The following is a 21,398-nucleotide window of genomic DNA, read 5'->3' as shown; positions in this document are numbered from 1 at the left end:
ATAAACCCCTTCAGAAAAAATTAGTGTTTATACTAACACATAAGTTACACAATTCTGTGCTTAGCAGTCTAACTACTACTAGAAATGGAGATCAAGAAGATTCAGAAGATACACAAGCATTATGTGTTAGATAAAGTCTTCCTTGATTCGCCTTTCTGTATCCTGTTTTGAATTTACAATAATACATGGAGTGAACATCAATTTTTAGCTTGTTTTTCCATAATTTATTGTAGTCACAACATGATCAAATGAAACCAGTCAGCAGTGTTACAACTGCCCGTAATAGTAAAGGACTTGACTAAAGCAGAGGATCTGCTTCCTCTATTCAGACTAGACTACACATCTACCTTGACAAGAAAAATCCATTCATAGACAACATGCTGACATAGATGTGCTTGAATACTGAAAGTAAAGCAGTCTACAGCCCTGATAGTTGCTGACTTGATGTTAGGGCAAGTGGAGAAGAAATAGTAATGTCTGTTAATAGCCTACAGCCTGCGCCTTGTCTCTTGAGACAGCCCTGTTACTCCTGGGGAGGTAAGGTAAGGGAGTGGAATATATTTTTTTCATGTTTCCAGAATCCATAAGCTAACTATTGAGGATGTCACACCAGATGACGAGGCTGATTATTCCTTCATCCCTCAGGGATTTGCTTACAACCTTTCTGCCAAGCTTCAGTTTTTGGGTAAGTTATCTTAGAATACGTAATGGGAATTCCAGAGGGATAAAAATGATGGCATTAATCATGGTTATACCAGGAAAGAGTATGCAGAATCACTTTCCTGATACCTCAATATAGGCACATTCTTTTCCCTGTTATTTTGTGTTATCATTATCACATTGTTTTACAAAGCCTGTTTTCCAGTTTATTGCATTGATTTGTTGATGTTTATGCCTTATGAGGTTTTAATGATGAATAGTTTTAAAATTACTCTATGGGTGTGGATGCTATGTAAATTCTGTTTTCTGATCTATTTCTCCTACATCCCTCCCCACGTTTTTTTCCCTGCAGAGGTCAAGATTGATTTTGTACCACGAGAAGGTAAGAATAGCAGTCAATTTATATGCAAGTAAACATGTTTTCAATATCAAAAGAAGCAGTGTTTTTTCATTTTTAATTTAATGCATGAATATTCACTTTTTTTTCTCCATGCAGAACATTCAAACTATATCTAAAACTTATTTTCTCTGCCCTTGCTATAGAACCTCCCAAAATCCACCTCGACTGTCTGGGCCAATCCCCTGACACTATTGTCGTGGTGGCTGGGAACAAATTGAGATTGGATGTTCCCATATCAGGAGATCCAACACCCACTGTCATCTGGCAGAAAGTAAACAAGGTAATGTGTAACCTGACACAATGTCTGAGGCAAAGACGTTAATTTTCTTTCTCAAATCTTACTTTGATTTACAATTCTTAGTTACAAGTATTTTCATCTTCCTTTGAATTTTATATTTTTTAAACCTCAAGAAAAAAAATATGTAAATAGCTGCAATGCAGTTGTTTGGTATTTAGCTGTTTGTGTGAGAGTCATCCTGAACTGTTCTTTTTCTGAACTGTTGCCTGTTTTTCTATTCTAAAAGAAGGTACTGAATATATATGAGAAAACATACATACATGCAGACAGTAGGACACCATACAAGTTTATTCTCTTCCTACCTCAGAGAAAAGAAATAAATGATCATTCATCCCCATCACCTTCACCTGTTAGGATGGACATGTTCTGCACGCGGCAGCTTCTTTTTAAAAAAAAAAAAATTAAAAAAAAAAAAATCTTTCTCAAGAATTCTAGACTCTGTGAAGAAAATGTCTTCTTAGCAGACCACTGGTGTAAAACTGTATTTGATATAATAAAAATAGAGTACACTTGCTATTTGTGTTATCAAAGCAATTACAAAACATCAAAGAAAGAATTTAGAAGCTAGATACAAAATGTTAAGTGAGCTTCCTTTTTAGTTATCTCAGAACATCCCCACCCCTCACCATCTGTGGGCTCTTGAGCTATAACTAGCACAAAACACAGCAATACTTTGCATAATATTCTACAGCATCATTACACTGCCCGTGGGCGTAGATGTAGACAAAATAATATTGCCAGTTATATTAATTTCCCAGTCTCATTTCATCATTATTCTGACGCATTCTTTTTTCAGGTTAGCATATTTAATAATACTTGGGACATTTTTCTGCAATGCGGAATTATTGTGGAAACAGACAAAAAAGCCACTTGTCTCTCATTTGGGAACCACAAGAAATCGCCTCTCTCGTACACAAGTTTCTCTGATAAAATGACGACTGGGTATCAGACAACCCCTAGACAGTGTTATTTCTAAGACATGAGGTCTCAAGATATGAGTAAAAGAAACCAGTCTTGTTTTGAAGGATGTATAGTATATACTTACTAATGAAATCCTAAGCAAACAGTAGCACAGCTTCAGAATACTTTATGCGTTACAGACCTGACTATATTTCCTAGTGTTAAAACATGTACATCAACTTACTATCCAATTGCTACAGAAATAAGCAATTCTTTTTTTTTGTAGTTGTACAAGATGAGTGACTAGTACCACAGGACACAGACAGATTCACAACCAGTTACAATTCTACTTCAGGAATGTCACGCATCTTTGTTTGTTAAGCCGTAAATTTGGTTTTGCTGACTTATCCTTCCCTTAATTCACTGCAGTCTGATACATCTATTTCTATTTCTGCTTTTTACTTTCGTATCAGTTGATTTCCTTCCCAGGCCTGCTTGCTGCCTCACTTTGCTCTTCGCTTTTCCCACACCTCTATATTCAAGCCCTCTAACAAACCTACGGACTCTTCTCCATCTTGCAGAAACAGCTTTATTTCTCTGTTCAGAAAGACTTGGCTGACTTTCTGTGGTTTCTTTGCTTATCTAGAAAAGTGACCTTGTTCGAATCAATGAGGATTCCGTGACTCCCTCAGAAAATGGCAGTGATTTAAATACTGATAGTAAGGTAAGATCCTTATTATTTATGCATACACAAAAATACGTTTAGTTTTTTCCAGATAAAAGGGCCTATTCAGAAGAAAATAAAATTAAAGTCAGTAGATACAAAAACTGGTGAAGCAAACAGCACAACACCTTGCCTCAAAATGAATGAGAAACACTTAGAATGGGCACAAGAGATTTAGTAAAATGCTGATCGAGGAAATCTCTTTTTAATCACCATCACATGGTGGCTGGATTACAAGGAATTAAAGCAGTTATTTGAAAACTCTTTTTAATATATTCATGAATGTTTATCACTCCCCCCACCACCACCCAGTAACTTGTAAGCTTCAATAATAGCTATAGGAAAAAAAAAATGACAAAAATCTTACAGGACACAGAGAAAGATGACAATGGGTCAAGAGAGCGGACTACGTACGTACAAAACAGTGAAAGAGGATTCCTTTTCCAACAAGTTTCCTTTTTGTCATAAATAACTTTTTTTTTTTGCTAAAGTAAAAATATATTACATTTATTATGCACCAATAAACCTTTCTCAGGGTTAGGATTCTGCTGTACTAGTCACTATTCAGGCATATAAGCTTTCTAATGGTTCCTGTTCTAAGTCTAAAGATGTGTGGGCACATAAAGAAGAAAGGAGTGTGTTATAAATTCACAGCAAAGTTGTGGTCATTATGTTTAGACCTCAGCTCAGAAAAGAGTAGAAAGTTACCCCATATGACATTCTTGAGTGACAGAAATCATACCAATGCCATTAACAGTTACAAGAAACATGGTAAATTTTTTAGAGGGAAATTATTCAAATCCATGTTATCTGATGCCAAACGTAGATACTGTTGATCAGGAAAGTTTGCTCAGCCATTTGAATTTGCAAACCTTCTTGAATTTATACAGTACCCAACTGTTATCCGTGAAACTCTTTCAGTTGATACTAGCAGTTATCCCAAGTAGGAATTTGAGGAAGTACTTAGTAACTTTGAAACAGAACTGGGTATGTGTAACTAGCGATGAATCTTAATAATCTGCAGACGTTCAGAACCAATTTTCCCAAATGTTATTTGTGTGAGCCACTTAATCTATATTTTCTCTCTTCTACATACAAATAGAACTTGAAATACTTTACGGCTTTTCAATAATTTTGATAATATTCAATGATTTGAAGTTTTTGACCAGCTTACATACATGCTCACCAGGCTGTCCCTGGCACAACTTACAATGACTTTATTTGTTACTTTCACTGCCCACAGCTTCTGTTTGAATCTGAAGGCAGAGTTCGTGTGGAGATGCATGAAGACCACTGTGTCTTCATCATTGAAGGAGCAGAAAAGGAGGACGAGGGAGTATACAGAGTTATAGTTAAGAATCCAGTGGGAGAAGATAAGGCTGATATCACAGTCAAAGTTATTGGTAAGTGAAGGAAGGAAACAACCAGAGCATGAAAGTATCTTGAGTTCACTGAAACTCACTCGTCTCTAAAACTGAGGCAAGTTCTGACTTTAGGTTTAGAAAAAACAGAAAAGGATCTTAACGGCAGGAATACTACCAATCACAAAATTTGGCAGAAGTATTTTTCACAGGTAGTTGCCTTCTGTGTGAAAAGGTAAGAGAACAACTCCCAGTAGAAATCCATGTATTTCCTTTTTATGTATTTCCAGTTTCAGGTGATCCTATCATTTTACAGATGACATTCCCTTCTCAGGTATATGCTTCATGCTTGTCTGAGATAAGAAAAATTTCTTGTCGTTTTGTTGTGGTTTTTGTTGTGTGCTTTTAAGCAAAGATTACTTCATCCTCTAAGCAGTAAATGGTTAATGGAATAAAGATACATAATGTATCTGACATAAGATAAACAGATTGCCACTGTGAGTCACAGAAGAGCTGGAGGGAATATGATTTTGAGTCAGTAATTTTTGTAAATTTTTTCATAATATTTAACTTGTTTATACCCTGCCACACATATGACAAAAGGTCAGGTTATAAACAAACTTAGAAAAGATAAAAGAAAAATATTTTCACCTACAGAGTTAAAACTTAGAATTCACTGCTTAGGATTTATGAAAGGTGTAAAGAGACTTAGTATTCACCTAAATTAGGATATTTACTATGAATATCTCCAAAATACCAAAGTATGCGAGACATGCAGCCATTATATTCCATATAAAGTTTATTATAGAGAAAATAGGAAACCCTGGAGCAAGCCTCTTCTTTTTGTTCAGAATTACCTTGTAACCTTACATTTTTGCAAAAAGTTGATTGTGTCTGGGAAAAACAAAGGAGCTGAATAATCAAATGGTATTTAAAGGAAAACCAACCTAACATAGAAGCATCAAAGAGCAGGATTCACTCAAGACTAAAATAATACATCCTTGGTTTTACCTACTGTTGCTATCTGACAAAGCTGTATCGATACAATACAGAAAAAAATGTTAAAGAAAAATATTTCATTGACTTGTACACAGAAACCGAAACAGTAACAACTCTCACACTTTCTTCAGATGTTCCTGACCCTCCAGAAGCTCCCAAGATCAGCAACATTGGAGAAGATTACTGTACTGTGCAGTGGCAACCTCCTAAATACGATGGTGGGCAACCAGTACTTGGTAAGAAGTGCTAAAATATAAAGTCCCCAGCAGCCTTGCCACATTTTTGCAGCTCCTTCAAAATGGCTCAGAAGGATTCTCTATGTTTATTCACTCTAGGAAGGCTGACCCTCAAAAACTAACTACTCTAATATGTCAAACCAGTCTAGATTCCGGCCCTTCAATTTTAGGGAGAGAGTGCCCCCTACCCGTGCTATTTGAATCAGAGAAATATTTCAGCAAATAAATGACCAAAGCACAAGAAGGCGATACCAAAAATAGTTAAAGCTAAATGTTCTCATTCAAGACTGAATTTTTAGGTCAGTATACAGGCCTTTGGACTTACCTAGGAATCCCAAAACAGATCTATGGCCACCTCAGCCATTAACTCCAGTAATCTGCAATCTGAAACACTCATGCAATACATGTTTTAGAAAACTATTTCAGATACAACCACATACCACGAGTCACAAAATACTTTTCAATCATTTTAATTACCTTAAAATCTTTATTAAAAACTAGAGGCCAAATTTATCATACAAGGCCAGAAACTAGCAGAAGGAATCAAGAATATCACCGATACCATTTTACATTCTCTGCAGAGCACGGTGGTTTTTTAGAGAAAACTCCCTGTGATCCTCAAAAAGAAAAGAAAATAATACAGGATCTTGGCCAATTTTAGGGAAAAATTCCTCTGGACTCCAAATCTAGTAATTTGTTTAATAAACAAATTTTCTTTTCAAATAAATACACTGAAAGCTATATGGACCCCCATGGGGATGCCAGGGCTAGAAATGTTCTAAAAGTCTTTTAACCCCCTGCATAACATCTGGAAGAGAGGAGTTTGCACCTGCTTTTGGATATTTGGACTTCATTCACTTTCACAAGAATAGAGTAACCTCATTCAATTCAACAGAAGTTATCTGTGCAGGAATAAATAAGATACTACTGGTACAGTCCTTTGTGGTTTCATCTGTTCAGGAAGCAAGCAAGAAGTTAACAATGTAAACTTATGTACAAAGATACATACCAGTAGCTGTCTTGTTACCACGGCCAACCCACCCCCCATGCCACCCTTGACTATGCAAAGACCATGATTTGGTTTTGTAGAGTTTTCAGGACACATATATTGGAAAGTTCTTTGTTTTGTTTTCACTGTCAACGAAATGATTTTGTTAATGTTCCACTAACAACTCTTTGCACTACAGGAGGAGGCTTCTTCAGTTAACACAGGACTGTACTACTAATAGAGCTACAATAGAACAACGGGAGGGGAAGCCAAGAATAAAACAGTGGGGTGGGGGGGGAGCCAAGATGCAGCACTATCCATTTAAGTTTTAAAAGCAAGTTAAAAAGGTAGGGGAAAAAGGCATATGCGTTCTTATGTGTCTTCACATTGTTACAGATGGCAGATGGCATTGTAGGCAGTCTGCTACAGTCTTTATTAGCTATATCCAACAGATATAGAAAAGAAATTAACACCTCATCTTCACTGTTACGCAAAGCTTTCATGGGGTCTCATTGTACTTTTTATATTGCTAAAGCAGTATCTTTATCTATGATACATTCTGTGCATTTTGTGAAATAATCTGCTTTACCAAATGTCACCAATAGTACCAGTATTGTCTTTTTTACCTCTTTTTTACTTCCGCCCCCACCCCAAAAAAAAAAAACCCAACCAAAACTGGAATTCTGGTATGCCACAGTGAAGAAGCGTCTCAGTCTGACTGGAAACTATGTATATCTGAAATGGCAGAAAAGCAGAAACTGAGCTGCGGAAACTTCTCTTAGTCTCACAGACCCTGGTGGAAAAAAAAAAAGCAAAGCAGGAACATGTCAAAGGAACCATAGGTTCTTTGCTTACAGCATTTAATCCCGTTTAAAAGCTACTGAAAACAAGCATGTTAGAAGGAACTTTATACATTAGAAGTGATGATACAGCCTGTCAGCTCAAAGGTACTTCCACCACTCATTTCCGAAAACATTCTATAGATTCCCATGCTCTTACAATTCAATGTAGACAGAAAAGGCTCCTGATGCATGATGTCTGTGCCTACAACATGTTAGCAAATGTGTCTGTTGTCCTCCATCTCCCTTTAGACGCTGTGTGAATCATACTTCCCAGGTGTACCAAAGGGATATCTGAAAGTTCGATAGCCTCAACCTCTGTGAGCAGCAGGGACTGAATCACTGACCTACACACCTCAATTCCTAAGTCTTTACAATATGTTTGCTATAGTCTTATCTTATTGTAGCTGACCACAGTTATAGTCTACATATCCTCTGTAGACTATGCGTAGAAACAGACATACAATACATAAAGATACATGGTACGTGTAAATCACTATTCAGTGTATTTTCTGATTACTCACTCCATAGTAAAAAAAAAGAAGAGCTTTCAAAACAAAATCTGTTTAAAAGAAGTCTACATGCTTCACATCCAGGCATACCATCTGCAACACAGAGAAGGAGCAGAAATTTAATATAGCTAGATGGAAAGAAACAGCTGATAACTCTTTTGTAACAGGTCACTGGAAAATAATTTATACTACAAGCATTTCCAATGTGATGTACCACCATCCTCCATATTAAGAATCAAGAATCATAGATTCCATTCGTAGTTTTGGAAAACGAACAGTTTACCTTTTAAACCGGTATCCCAACCTGACTTAGTTATTCTGAAAAACAGCGTGGTAGTGTGGGAAAGGCTGTGGATGTTGAGGGGGCAAGGAAGATGTACTAAGGACCTGGATTATGGACATACAGACTACACCTAAACTATACTACAGATTTGTTCTGCAGTGCATCCAGCTCTCTTGGGTCTCTATAATCATACAGGTTCACTTTCCTTCCCAAGGGAATTAGAGAAAAAAAAAATGCTGCATGGCCTGGACTCACTCCACTATAGGGCTGAAACAGAGCTGGGATCTGCACAATCTGGGAAGCCGTCTGCAATTCCACTTTAGCAATGGACCCAGAGATCTAACATAAGTTCTTTGATAAATCATTAAAAAAAAAAAAAAAAAAAAAAAAAAAAAAAAAAGGGAAACAACAAACTGTTCTTCCAACTATTTTTTTGCTTTGGGGTTTATGCTGTTAGTCAAGATTAGTGAATTGCAGCAGAATATAAGAAAGAAATTATTTTTCTGACTCTGTCTCACCTTACGCATTTCAAGGCACTTTCTCCTTCACTGAAAGGGCTTTCTGTTGAACTGCTGTCTCTCACGCATTTCTCTGCCATTAGGAGTGAATGACCACATTCTGACCAGAAAGGATTTCCCATTTAAACCAGCTCTGCTATTATCTCTATTTTGCATACATCTAAATACCTTAATAGTAGTGTATAGCACGCAAAATGTGTTTAAAGCCTAATACCAGACATAGACAATTCTAACTAACTTCTACTCCAAGAAGTACAATCGTTCTGGTAAGAATGTCAGGTGGAAGGAAAGTAATACAAAAGGAAACTGCAGGAAAATACCACAGTGTCACACTACTCGGTTATATACAATAATTGTGAATCACATTTGTCTCTTTTCTGCCATTGGAAAAAAAAAAAAGTTATTTTCTTTTTTCCTGCATGTAAGATAATAATTTGCAGTTCTTTTACATCATAAGAGCTATCCTTTCCAGGCTACATTTTAGAGAGAAAGAAGAAGAAGAGCTATCGATGGATGAGACTGAACTTTGACCTTTTAAAAGAGCTAACCTATGAAGCCAAGCGAATGATTGAAGGAGTAGTTTATGAGATGCGGATTTACGCTGTGAATTCTATTGGCATGTCCCGGCCAAGCCCTGCCTCACAACCCTTCATGCCAGTTGGTGAGTTTTACCACACTCTATATTATTTCTAGGACAAAACCAAGACAAGACAATTTTCACCCCTTTTCAACTGCCCTTATACGTAAAAAGAATGTATTAGGAAAGACCATCAATCACCGCAATATTCTATAATCAACCTTTCCCTTTGTAAACTTCCTCTTCGCTATCTCTCATTCCCCTTCCTGAGAAGCACAGAGGTTCCAGTTTCATGAAATTGCTGATGAATTTTTAGTTGTTATAATTAGAAGTGTGAGAGTCAAGCTGTATCTGGAAAGGAGGAGAACTAATTGTCAGAAATTTCCCTGTCCCTCTCAGCTTCCCCCATTCCCTTATGAGTGCAAATATCACAGTATCCCACCCAGTACTCCCTTAATCCTGGCCCTCTCCACAGCTAAAAGGATAGCTGATTAAGAAAATATTTGAGGAATGATTTTCTATAAATAATCCTTCCCAACACAGCAGTGCAGTGTCTCCTGCAGTCCCTGAGCAAGGAGCAAACTAAAGGAGTCCTCAGGAAGCCTGCCTGCTAAAAGCTTTAGAAAGAAGACCCACAAAAATACAAATAGCTGGAGATTAAAATGACTAGAGTTGCCAAATCTACAAATATCAGCGAAGGGGGACAGCCTGGTGAAGGAGATAATGTAAAAGCGGATGATGCAGTGAAAGGGTCAGAGGGAAAGGATGAACTGCAAGAAAGGTCTCTTAATTCTGGATTTCAAACACACAACGGCTGGTCTGCAACAAAAGAAGGCAAACAAAAACCATCAAGCGGAGCTGCTGAAAAAAAAGGTCCAAAGTTTTCATGGGATAGGCAGAGTTTTACTTGATGAAGGATAAAATTCACACATACTGCTTCAGAGAAGAAGTTTGGGGTTTTGATCGCGTACTGTGTGGTTGTGTATGCTCCCAGCTGCCTTTGCCTCCTGGGTGCTGTTCACAGCCCTTGCTGCCATTTGAATATGAAAAAATTTAACACAGCTACAGAAAGGAAACTGGGTGATATTATTATTTTTTTTTACAATAACTTTGGAAAATAACATCAATTTCAATCAGTTGCACAATTTATAAACCTGTATTTAACTTACTTTCTATAAGAAATATTTCTAATGTGTAAAATCCATTATGTATATTCAAAAGATGTTCAGTTTATAATATGTATACAAAGACTATGCCAAACATACATTTCTTTAACATGACTACTTTTATGCCACGTAGACTAAATTTTATGTTCCAGCATTTCAAATGTTATTTTGAAAAAGTTATCTTTCTGTTTGCTTTTTGGAATCAATTACTTCACATCGGCATTTGTATGTATTTGTGATTCTCTAGTAAGGGCTCTTCTTGATTGTGTTTTAATTAGTAGAATACAGTCATGCTTAAGTAGACTGCATTTAACTAGTAGTCTTTCTGAACTATGGACTTCGAGAGCCATGACACTCCTGTTCTGAAAAGATATGAAACAGCTGTATCTAACTGAAGTGAAAATTTTTCAGCCCCAAAATATTTTTCTCAGGCATGTCTCTATTACAAATGTACAAATCAGAACTAGTGTTTCTGTAAACATGTAGTCAAAACTTTTGGTCATTTTCTCCACTGTTGGAGGAAAGTAAGTGAAGTCAGATTTAGCCACTGATCAATTTTGTCCTCTGACAATATGGAATTTGTCTAATTATAATCAGGGTGTAAGTACAGCATACAAATTGTATGCATTTTTATTTCTAAACTTTTCTGCAGACTTCTGCTGACAATTTCACTCCCTTCTACAACTTTTTTTTTTCCGTTGGCTTTTACTTGTAAGGGAGCATATGGGAATAAGGACTACTATCTTAACCTCTTGTTCCCCTCCCTATTATAGGAATCTCATGCTACTCTTCGTATTAAATGAAGTATTAGGTCTTACACCTTTTAACTGAGCTTCAGTTGAATTTATTTTATTAAAATAGATAGTGGTATATTTCAGCTGCTAATCACTCCTCCTATAGCCGTTGAATTCTCACAGTTATATTGCTATTCCTCAGAATTTACTTCTATGTATTTCTTTATAGCTCCTCCAAGTGAACCAACTCACTTTACAGTGGAAGATGTTTCTGACAACACTGTTACCTTGAAGTGGAGACCCCCCGAGCGGATTGGAGCCGGGGGATTAGATGGTTATATTGTGGAATATTGCAAAGAGGGATGTAAGTAAGCACTAGTACTAGGCAGCAGTAACTGAACGTTATTAAAATACTACAATTGCAATAGCTTCACTGCAATATCCCGATAAATTAACCATATCCAGTATCATTAGATTTGAACTCTAATCTATGACTAACATCCTTGCAAACCATCACCAGACTTACCATGACATGATTGTAAAACCATGAAAGTCACATCAACTGTAACATCACCTTCACAATCATTATAAACTTTAATGCAGAAAAGTACTATAAAAATACCAGTGCTGTTCTATAGTCACTACTAAACTTTTGTAGCATTCACAAATTGTGTATTCCTTAAAACCAATATAATAACATGACTGTAACCACATCAGTCAAACTTCCAAGTAACTGTTACCTTATCTCATTTAATACTTGTGGTCTGATAATAGAGAGTGCAACTGCACCATATCTACAACACTCAATTTACTGTGATGCTACAACATAACATTTATGTCATAAAAATCAAATAACAAATTTATAACCATGTCAATCACAAAATTTTCCCTGATACTAAGCTCAATTGCCATATAACCTAAACTAGGGTTTTTACAGGGTATAATTTATCCAGAAATAATTTCTAGTCTTTAATGAGATAGTCATGGAATTACCAGAATTCCTATGTCATCGTCATAGAAGAATGACTTTATCAGTCATACTTCTGCGTCATTAGAAGAACTAAGGAAGCCCTAAGAATTCTGTTACAGTGTCAATTGAGAAGTTAATAATCTCTACAGCTATGTGCTCTGTTATTGTTTTCAGCATATGTGGCTCTCACTAGTCTGTTTTGACACCCACAGGAGATAGACTTATTTTAAAAATATATATATATAAATTAAGCCTTTGCTTTCTTGCTAGAAATACTTCCAAAATTCTATCCCCTCACCTCTTGCTAATGAAAATAAATGTAGAGAAGCCCCACAGCTCTAAGCTCCAGAAAACAGAATGCCAAGGGAACTACCCAAAGATGATTCCCTTACCCTTAGCTATTTTGAATAAACAAAGTGCATACATTCCTTAACTCCATGTGTAAGCACATCTTCTAGATCCAGAGTTCTTTTTCCAGCTTAGTTTATTCCCTTTTAAGTGTGGTATGCCAAGTTAAATTCATTTTACCCTAATAACAAATTTACTGGCAATTATAGACAAGGCATCAGTTTGGAAAAATAATATAATATTACAACATGCAAACTCTGTACTTACAGCTACAGAATGGATTCCAGCTCTTCCTGGCCTAACTGAGCGCACATCTGCACTGATTAAAGACCTGGTTACTGGGGACAAACTTCATTTCCGTATAAAGGCTATAAACTTGGCTGGCGAGAGTGGAGCAGCAATAATCAAAGAGCCCGTTACTGTTCAAGAGATCCTGCGTGAGTATCTAGACTGAATAAATCTTATCTATCTATTTCCTCTGGTCAAAATTCTAATTATGTACACATGCAGACCCAGGGAAGTAGTTGAGGCACCATCCCTAGAGGTATTTAAAAGACGGGTAGACATAGAGCTTAGAGATATGGTTTAGTGATGGTTTTTGTCAAGAGTTAGGTTGATGGTTGGACTAGATGATCTGAAAGGTCCCTTCCAACCTAGGCAATTCTATGACTCTATGATTCTTCTGTGAATAACACCCAAACAGCTCTTTCACTTTGACTAAGTGCCCAAAGTCTTATGATTCTGAGAACATTACTATATCAACCAGGTCTTGCACTTCTAAAGCACAGCTTCTTACTATCAAAACATAGACATTTCACCGCTTGTAATGGCACTGTTAGCATTTAAGAGATGTATTTTTTTAATATTTAGCGCTCTGCTGCAAAAGCTGTTATATTACTGCAAAATTACCGTGATGGCTGTAGCAAGACATCTATTTAAATGAAAGCAGTTATTGTACTCAATTGTCCTAGGTTATTAATTAACACCCTGTGTATCACCCAACAGCAGTAGATCATAATTCACTTGACTGGAGTCCAAAAGATATCAAGAGCTGCTAATAGTGGATTCCTCAACCTTGACTCACACTAAGTGTCTGCCAGAGTCTCGCTGACAGTAAAATGACTCAGTGTAAATGAAACGAATTTGTAATGCATCTAAAAAGTAAATGGACATGAAGACAGATACTCCAACTGTACATTAAGAAAATTCTTTCCATAAATGACTAGGAAAAGAATAATGAACACATGGAGAACATAGAAAGCTTTCCAGTGTGGTAGAGGAAAGCAGGGACTAGATGAAAGAACATGCATAAGTCCCTCTTTTTGTTAGTGAGAAGTAAACTGCCACAATGTGACTCCACTCCTTCCACCTCAAAGAAGGAAGTATAACTGAATGACTGTAGAAAGGTAAACCAAACCCATTGATTGCTCTACTTTCTGAGTAAGTCCATAAAAATGTCCAAATGGCAATTTACAAGGAGCTGTAGTATCAATATAGTAATAGATTAATCATAGTTTATAATCACCCTTTTACTGCAATACCCTCTTTTGTCTCATCCCTTCTACTGAACTGATAAAGTTCTCCAAAGAAACAAAGTCCACATAGAAGGATTACATACAACAGAGGTCACCCAAATCTGGCATTTCAGATGTGACAGAGTTTCACAAGTCCTGCTGTCACTGTAACCTGCGTGGTTGTAAATATATAACTGAGATTTGCTACTAAATTTGTATCCAGTAGCTAAATACATTTGAAAGTCTTTAGAGAATTAACTACTCCCTAACTGTATAAACAGTGTTTGCACAATTTTCCTACGCTTACAAGTATCCAAGCCTCTCCTCTTGGGTGTTTTGTCTTATTTGTACTATAAGTAGTATTTCAATTATCAAAAGCTTTGTATTTAATGTACCAATGCTTAACTGCAGAGCGTCCCAAAATCTGGTTGCCACGCCACCTCAGACAGACTCTGGTGAAGAAAGTGGGTGAGACAATCAATATTGTCATCCCTTTTCAGGTATGTATCGGTTTCTATTTTGTCATGGTTATTTATATTTACTTACCTAAAGCAGTTTCCCTTATGCAAGTTTCTATTGCTTCACTGCTTAAGCAGTATTACATAAAGTATGGCTGACGATGTAAAAAACCCTCTCAAAGGTTAAAGAAAAAAAAAAAAAATCACTCTCAGTCACAATTTTTTTTTTTTTTTTTACAGTCACAGTTTCTTCTGTAATCCCTCCTTTTGGTGAAGGAGAAAAAGTAGGTGCTTTAAGTAAGTGCAAGCCCATTCTTGCTTATTGACTGTAGGACGCATCTTAAGGACAGAAGTATACAAAAGCATAAGAATTCAACCAACTACTCTTCCAGAGCCAAGGTACATGATCACGGAATCATGGAATTTCAGAGTTGGAAGGGACCTCTTAGAGATCATCTAGTCCAACTCCCCTGCTAAAGAGGGACTGCCTAGAGCACATCACTCAGGACTGCATCCAGGCGGGTCTTAAAAGTCTCCAGAGAAGAGGACTCCACAACCTCCCTGGGCAGCCTGTTCCAGTGCTCTGTCACCCTCACCGTAAAGAACTTTTTTCTCATATTTGATTGGAACTTCTTATGTTCCAGCTTGTGCCCGTTACGCCTCGTCCTGTTACTGGGAACCAATGAAAAGAGTCTGGCTCCAACCTCCTTAAAACCACCTTTTAGATACTTGTAAACATTAATAAGGTCTCCCCTCAGTCTTCTCTTCTCCAGGCTAAAGAGTCCCAGCTCTCTCAGCCTTTCCTCATAAGGGAGATGCTCCAGTCCCTCAATCATCTTTGTTGCCCTACGCTGGACCCTCTCCAGTAGTTCCCTGTCTCTCTTGAACCGGGGAGCCCAGAACTGCACAAAGAATTCTAGTTGTGGCCTCACCAGTGCAGAGTAGAGGGGGAGAATGACCTCCCTGGACCTGCTGGCCACACTCTTCCCTATGCAACCCAGAATTCCACTGGCCTTCTTGGCGTCAAGGGCACATTGCTGGCTCATGGATAATTTACTGTCTACCACGACCCCCAGATCCTTTTCTTCAGAGCTGCTTTCCAGGAGTTCTACCCCTAACCTATACTGGTGCTTAGCATTCTTCCTCCCCAGGTGCAGGACCCTACACTTGCTCTTGTTTAATCTCATTAGGTTCTTCTCTGCCCAGCTCTCCAGCCTGTCTAGGTCATGCTGGATGGCAGCACGGCCCTCTGGGGTGTCAGCCACCCCACCCAGTTTGGTATCATCAGCGAACTTGCTGAGGGTACACTCTGTCCCCTTGCCCAGGTCGTTGATGAATATATTAAACAATACCGGTCCAAGTATTGACACCTGGGGGATGCCACTGGTTTACAGGCCTCCAACTTGACCCTACTCCATTAATCACAACCCTCTGAGTCCTGTCACACAGCCAGCTCTCAATCCACCTCACTGTCCCCTCACCTAGTCCACACTTCCTCAGCTTCCTAAGGAGGATGTTATGAGAGATAGTGTCAAAAGCCTTGCTGAAGTCAAGGCAGACGACATTCACTGCTGTGCCCTCATCCAGCCAACCAGTTATAACATCATAGAAGGCTATGAGATTGGTCAAGCACGATTTACCCATGGTAAATCCACGTTGACCACTTCCAGTAATTTCCTGCTCCTGAACGTGCTTGGATATGACATCCAGAATGAGTTGCTCCATTACCTTCCCAGGGATGGAGGTGAGACTAACCGGTCTGTAGTTCCCTGGGTCCTCCTTCTTGCCCTTTTTGAAGACTGGAGTGATATTGGCCTTCCTGCAGTCCTCATGAACCTCTGTTCTCCATGACCCTTCAAAGATGATGGAGAGTGGCCAAGCAATAACATCTTCCAGCTCCCTCAGCACTCGCAGGTGCATCTCATCAGGGCCCATGGACTTATGGATGTCCAGATTGGCCAAGTAGTCTCTAAACTGATCTTCCTCTCCTGGGGAAAACTCTTCCTCTCTCCAGACCTTCCCCCTTGCCTCCAGGGCCTGGGATTCATGAGGGACAGCTTTAGCAGTGAAGACTGAAGCAAAGAAGGCAATTCAGTAGCTCTGCCTTCTCTGTGTCTTCCACCACTAGGGCGCCCATCTTATTCGTTAGCAGGCCTACATTATCCCTAGTCTTCCTTTTTCTATTGATATACTGAAACAACCTCTTCTTGTTATCTTTAACCGTGGTGGCCAAGATGAGTTCTGCTTGAGCTTTGGCCCTTCTAATTTTCGCCCTCCATAGCTTCACTACATCTTGGTATTTTTCATAAGTAGCCAATGCCCTTTTCCAAAGATCATAAACTTTCCTTTTTTTCCTGAGGTCCAGCCAAAGCTCTCTATTTAGCCAGGCTGGTCTACTTCCCTGTCTGCTCATTTTTTGGGACTTGGGGATGGCCTTCTCCTGTGCTTTTAAGAGTTCCTCCTTGAAGTAAGACCAGCCTTCCTGGGCACCTTTGCCCTTCAGGACTGTCCCCCAAGGGACACTCTCAACCATGCTCCTAAGCAGGCCAAAGTTCGCCCTTCGGAAATCTAAGGTGGCAACTCTGTTGGCTCCCCGCCTTGCTTCACCAAGAATCGAAAATTCTATCATTTCATGATCACTCTGCCCAAGATGACCTCCAATCTTTACATCCCCTATAAGACCTTCTCTGTTAACAAGCAGCAGGTCCAGTAGGGCACTTTCCCTAGTTGGCTCCCTCACCAGCTGTGTTAGGAAGTTGTCTTCCACACACTCCAGGAACCTCTGGGACTGCTCCCTCTCTGCTGTGTTATATTTCCAGCAGACATCTGGGAAGTTGAAGTCCCTCACAAGAACAAAGGCGAGCGATTGCAAGACCTCTGCCAGTTGCTTATAGAATATTTCACCAGCCTCTACATCCTGGTTGGGGGGTCTATAACAAACTCCCACCACGATCTCTGGATGTTACTGGGCAACTACTTTGCCAAAAGTGTGTATGTTAATTTCTGAAAGGCTGACTACAAGAACCAGAGTTTGTACATAAACAGAATACCACAACTGGCCTTATATAGAAACTATGTGTATACAAAGAATAGCTTGGATATTACTGTACATGAGCTCAAGGTGTAAAAAACACAGCATGCCGAGGATTATCAAGAGTAACTACACATGCCTCTACAGCATGCATAAAATTGCTAATATATACACACAGAATGACCTAACCAGTTACCCTGTCTTTGCATTTTCTACAACTGCATAAGCAACTATAATGACCATTCGTAAAACACCTGATGCATTTTTTTCAGATGCAGGACTATTATATCAATACAGTGAAAGAATTAGTGTGTGAAAGGAAAAAGTTTTCTGAGTGAGACATAGAAAAAGAAATTGTCAACTGCAGATTCTGGCTCTGACAGAGATATCCTCAGTAATAATAGATATATCATTTAATCTAGTCTTCATTTATAATTTGAAGAAACTAAAATTTCTTTGCTGTCCCCAGTTGATACTTACAAAAATGTAATCACTGTTATTAGTGAAGAGTTTTGAAATTCTCATGTAAAAGATGCTGGAGATATGTAAAACTTCTTTTCAGTAGGGGAGACATATATGCACACATTACCCATATATCCATATACTTTCATTTGGGCAGTACCACTGGGGGCAGGGGGGAAAATCTATATGAAAACAAAATCTATGTTAAATAAAATATACGTGTCTTTTGCCCTGTCCTTACGGGGTTACATGAAAAGTTGCTTTTTCACAAAGACATATCTAATCAGTAAACAGCCGCAAACTAGTTGCTGCCCTGAACTGCATGCTTGCACTACTTTCAGATAATCACATGCTCATTTTTTCTTTCATGTTTCTTCTCTACAAAATTGCTAAAATGGCCCCCTCACTGAAGTCTAGCCACATGCAGAATTCAAGGTTTTGCATCTGATATTTTTGAGTTATGTAAGTCTCAAAAAAAAGTAATTAAACAAACAGATATTTTTTCCTGCTTTGATGTCTGAGTTGAAGAAAAATTGCGCAAAATTGACAAGCGGTCCCATAAGAAGAGTAAATGATAAAGTCTGGCATTTTATAGATTTGTGCCTTATGTCCCCTATACCACCATCTTTTCAGCATAACCCCGCACCTCTTTTGCTTAGAGCCGCCTTATTGCAATATTCCCAGAGGTTTGGCAGTTCTTTACCCTGCTCCCCTCAGTAGTCCTAGCTCACATGTCCTCAATTCCCCGGGCCAGAGAAAAGTACATGTAGCAACTAATCCAGAGCTTCAGTTGTCCTGCCTGATCATTCAGCTGTTGCCAAACAAAACGGGTAAAGACCAAGTCTTCCCTGACTTTTCCGCTGTGGGGACACTAACTGAGGTTTCAGTATTTCACCCTGTCATCAATTTTCACAAAACTGTACTAAACTAATCTTAGAGGTTTCCAGTCCACTGTCGAATTTAGCTGAAATGAACCAACTGATTCAAAAGTTCTTTGAGTGTCTGACAGACAAATCGTGTTGGTATAAACTCTTGTCTCCTAAAGGCTAACAAAAAATGATAAAAATCTATCCATCAACACCAAATCTTAGCCTGAGAACAAAACCAGAGGATTTTAATTCAAGAGGTATTTTTTGAGTGAATTAAATTTGTAATAGTACTGAATTGCAGCTATAGCTACAATTCTTAATACTGTAAAAGCTATTTGGAATTTGCAAAACTGAGGATCTCTCAAAAAAAAAACAAACCAAAAACAAACCCAAAGCAAAAAGAACATTTCACTTTACATTTTGAAAAAGTTTAAATCATCAAAATCACTAATTATTTTTATTGAAGAAAAAGACTCTAAGTAGATATGATTGCCATCTTCAAGTTACAAAAAGGATACAGGAGAAAACACATGAACACTGCAATTACCATGAACCCTGAGCTAGGGAACTTGAGCAGGCAGAATATTATCTAGCTAAATTGTAAGTCAGTGTCTTCTGCTATTTACAGTTTCTGTACAACCCTACCAGTGACCTCTGTGGTCACTACTTTGCCATTTAACACTGAAATTCTATTAAATACCTTGTCAAGTTATCCTGGGCTAATTGCTATTTGCAAATCTATTCAAATCTTTAGATTAAAATGTACTGAAAAGAACAAGTACAACATTATTACTAACCCTTTTCTGTTGAGTGCGTTAACCTGGTGGGACATTATGCTGAAAGAAGGGCAATCAGCGCATTCTTGTTTCAAAGTTAACCACATGGGCACATGATTGAAGGGATATTATGTCTTATTAGTAAATAAGAGTCAGAGTATTACGGAGCAGTCTCCTTGCCCATCATATATGTGGGAGTACAAACATCCAAAAGCCTTTAAATTGGTTCTTTGCTTGCAGTAAACTCCCTGAAGTTTCCCTGGTGTGTTATTCACCCACTCTGTCACTCACTGTTCTCTCTCAAATTACCTATCACACATTGCAGAAATACAATCCTCTGAGATAAGTATTAGGAACATGCTTTCTATCTGTTTGTGCTTTTCACAGTCTATAAATATAAGAGTATATGAAAACCAACACTTCGAATATTTGCAATCTTTCACTGGCACTCATAGCACCTCAAAAAAGGAGATGGTGTGAGTGAACATATCTGACTAGCCACACTAGAACACCAGCAGTAGCAAAACTTGATTTATAGTCAAGATATTTCTTATAATAAAGATAATGCTATGGTATCTTATGCCCATTTTTACCCAGGTATTTAGGGCCAGATCCTCTGTTTGCCTCATTACTCAATCCATCAAGAACTATTAATTCTTGTAATCAGTCTGAAAACCTAGCCAGATATTTGCCTTGACAAATTAGAAATTTAAATAAAATTTCCATATATAATTATATAATTTTAAGTAGATTGGTTTTATTTTGAAAGCATCCCCATAGCCAAAATTTTCAAGCAGAATCCTCATATAATTTTAAAATATACATATATGTGGAAAGTAAAATAGAGTCAGTCAAGTTCACCAGTACTCAGACATGGACACGGAAAAGAAATCCACCACATCCTTTTACTTGTTCAAGAATTTCTACTCTACTTTCCTTCTAATAGGTTTTTGTAAGGCTTCTATGAAATGAGACCAGGGTCAAAGTACACTAGAACTGGACAAAGTAATCTTGTATCTAATATTTCAGAGCCACAGGCCTGAGGTGACTATACTCCTTGGCAGAAAGGAGTAAGAAAATCAGTTAGCAGATGGTGAAAATGGAAGATCCAAAAACATTGTTCATTCAAGGTTTATTATCAGCCCTGATGTATTGTAATTGATTTTACATCTGACGATTTAGATGCCAGAGGAAAGAGCATCTATTACAGAATAGCAATTTCATGTGTTTTACAAGTCCTTTAAGTGTAATTTTGGACAGATCTTGGCCTGACTCTTATATAAGTTACACAAGAAGTAGGGGTTTTTTCCTAATACCCCAGAAAAATAAAATGCTGCTGCACAGATTTTCTGAGCAAATACCAGACAAAACTGAAACAAAGATGCAGCAAAGCACAAAGATTTATTTTTATTCTGCCTACCTTTAGGCACCTAAACCAAGAGTCTGAGTAGCCTAATCTCCCACTGTAGCCTAAGGAAAAAGATACTCTTACACAGTCTAGCTCTAGACACCCAGTGAATTGAGGAGCCTTCTAGAAGCCCTTTGTCTGCTGTTTACTGGAGGCGGAGGGCAGTAAATGTCCTAATTTCAGTGCCTTAGACTTCAGCTCCAGGGCAGCCTAAGCAGACCTGGCTGCTGGCTTGGATGGTCTCCCTTTCCCTCCCCACCCATTTGAGCTGCTCCTAGCATTTGTCTAGCCCTGTGCTGCACTGTTTCACCATGTTAACCTGGCAGAAACTTAAAAAACACCCACCAAGTTATTTTCTGCTAGAGTA

General features: G+C 38.2%; 1 protein-coding gene across 1 annotated transcript in view; it reads left to right on the top strand.

The window, feature by feature from the left end:
* MYBPC3 (myosin binding protein C3) overlaps nt 1–21,398 on the top strand; it is a 66,314-nt gene that overhangs the window by 31,089 nt on the left and 13,827 nt on the right. Inside the window, exons 19-28 of the mRNA XM_063332045.1 lie at nt 579–685; nt 1,013–1,042; nt 1,204–1,340; nt 2,905–2,982; nt 4,226–4,385; nt 5,474–5,578; nt 9,191–9,379; nt 11,425–11,559; nt 12,783–12,950; nt 14,439–14,527. Of these exons, the coding sequence (XP_063188115.1) occupies nt 579–685; nt 1,013–1,042; nt 1,204–1,340; nt 2,905–2,982; nt 4,226–4,385; nt 5,474–5,578; nt 9,191–9,379; nt 11,425–11,559; nt 12,783–12,950; nt 14,439–14,527 (1,198 nt within the window). The remainder of the gene's footprint in view (nt 1–578; nt 686–1,012; nt 1,043–1,203; nt 1,341–2,904; nt 2,983–4,225; nt 4,386–5,473; nt 5,579–9,190; nt 9,380–11,424; nt 11,560–12,782; nt 12,951–14,438; nt 14,528–21,398) is intronic.

This window comes from Chroicocephalus ridibundus, chromosome 4 (genome assembly GCF_963924245.1).
Source record: "Chroicocephalus ridibundus chromosome 4, bChrRid1.1, whole genome shotgun sequence".
NCBI lineage: Eukaryota > Metazoa > Chordata > Aves > Charadriiformes > Laridae > Chroicocephalus > Chroicocephalus ridibundus.
This window is presented reverse-complemented; position numbering and strand designations above follow the sequence as displayed.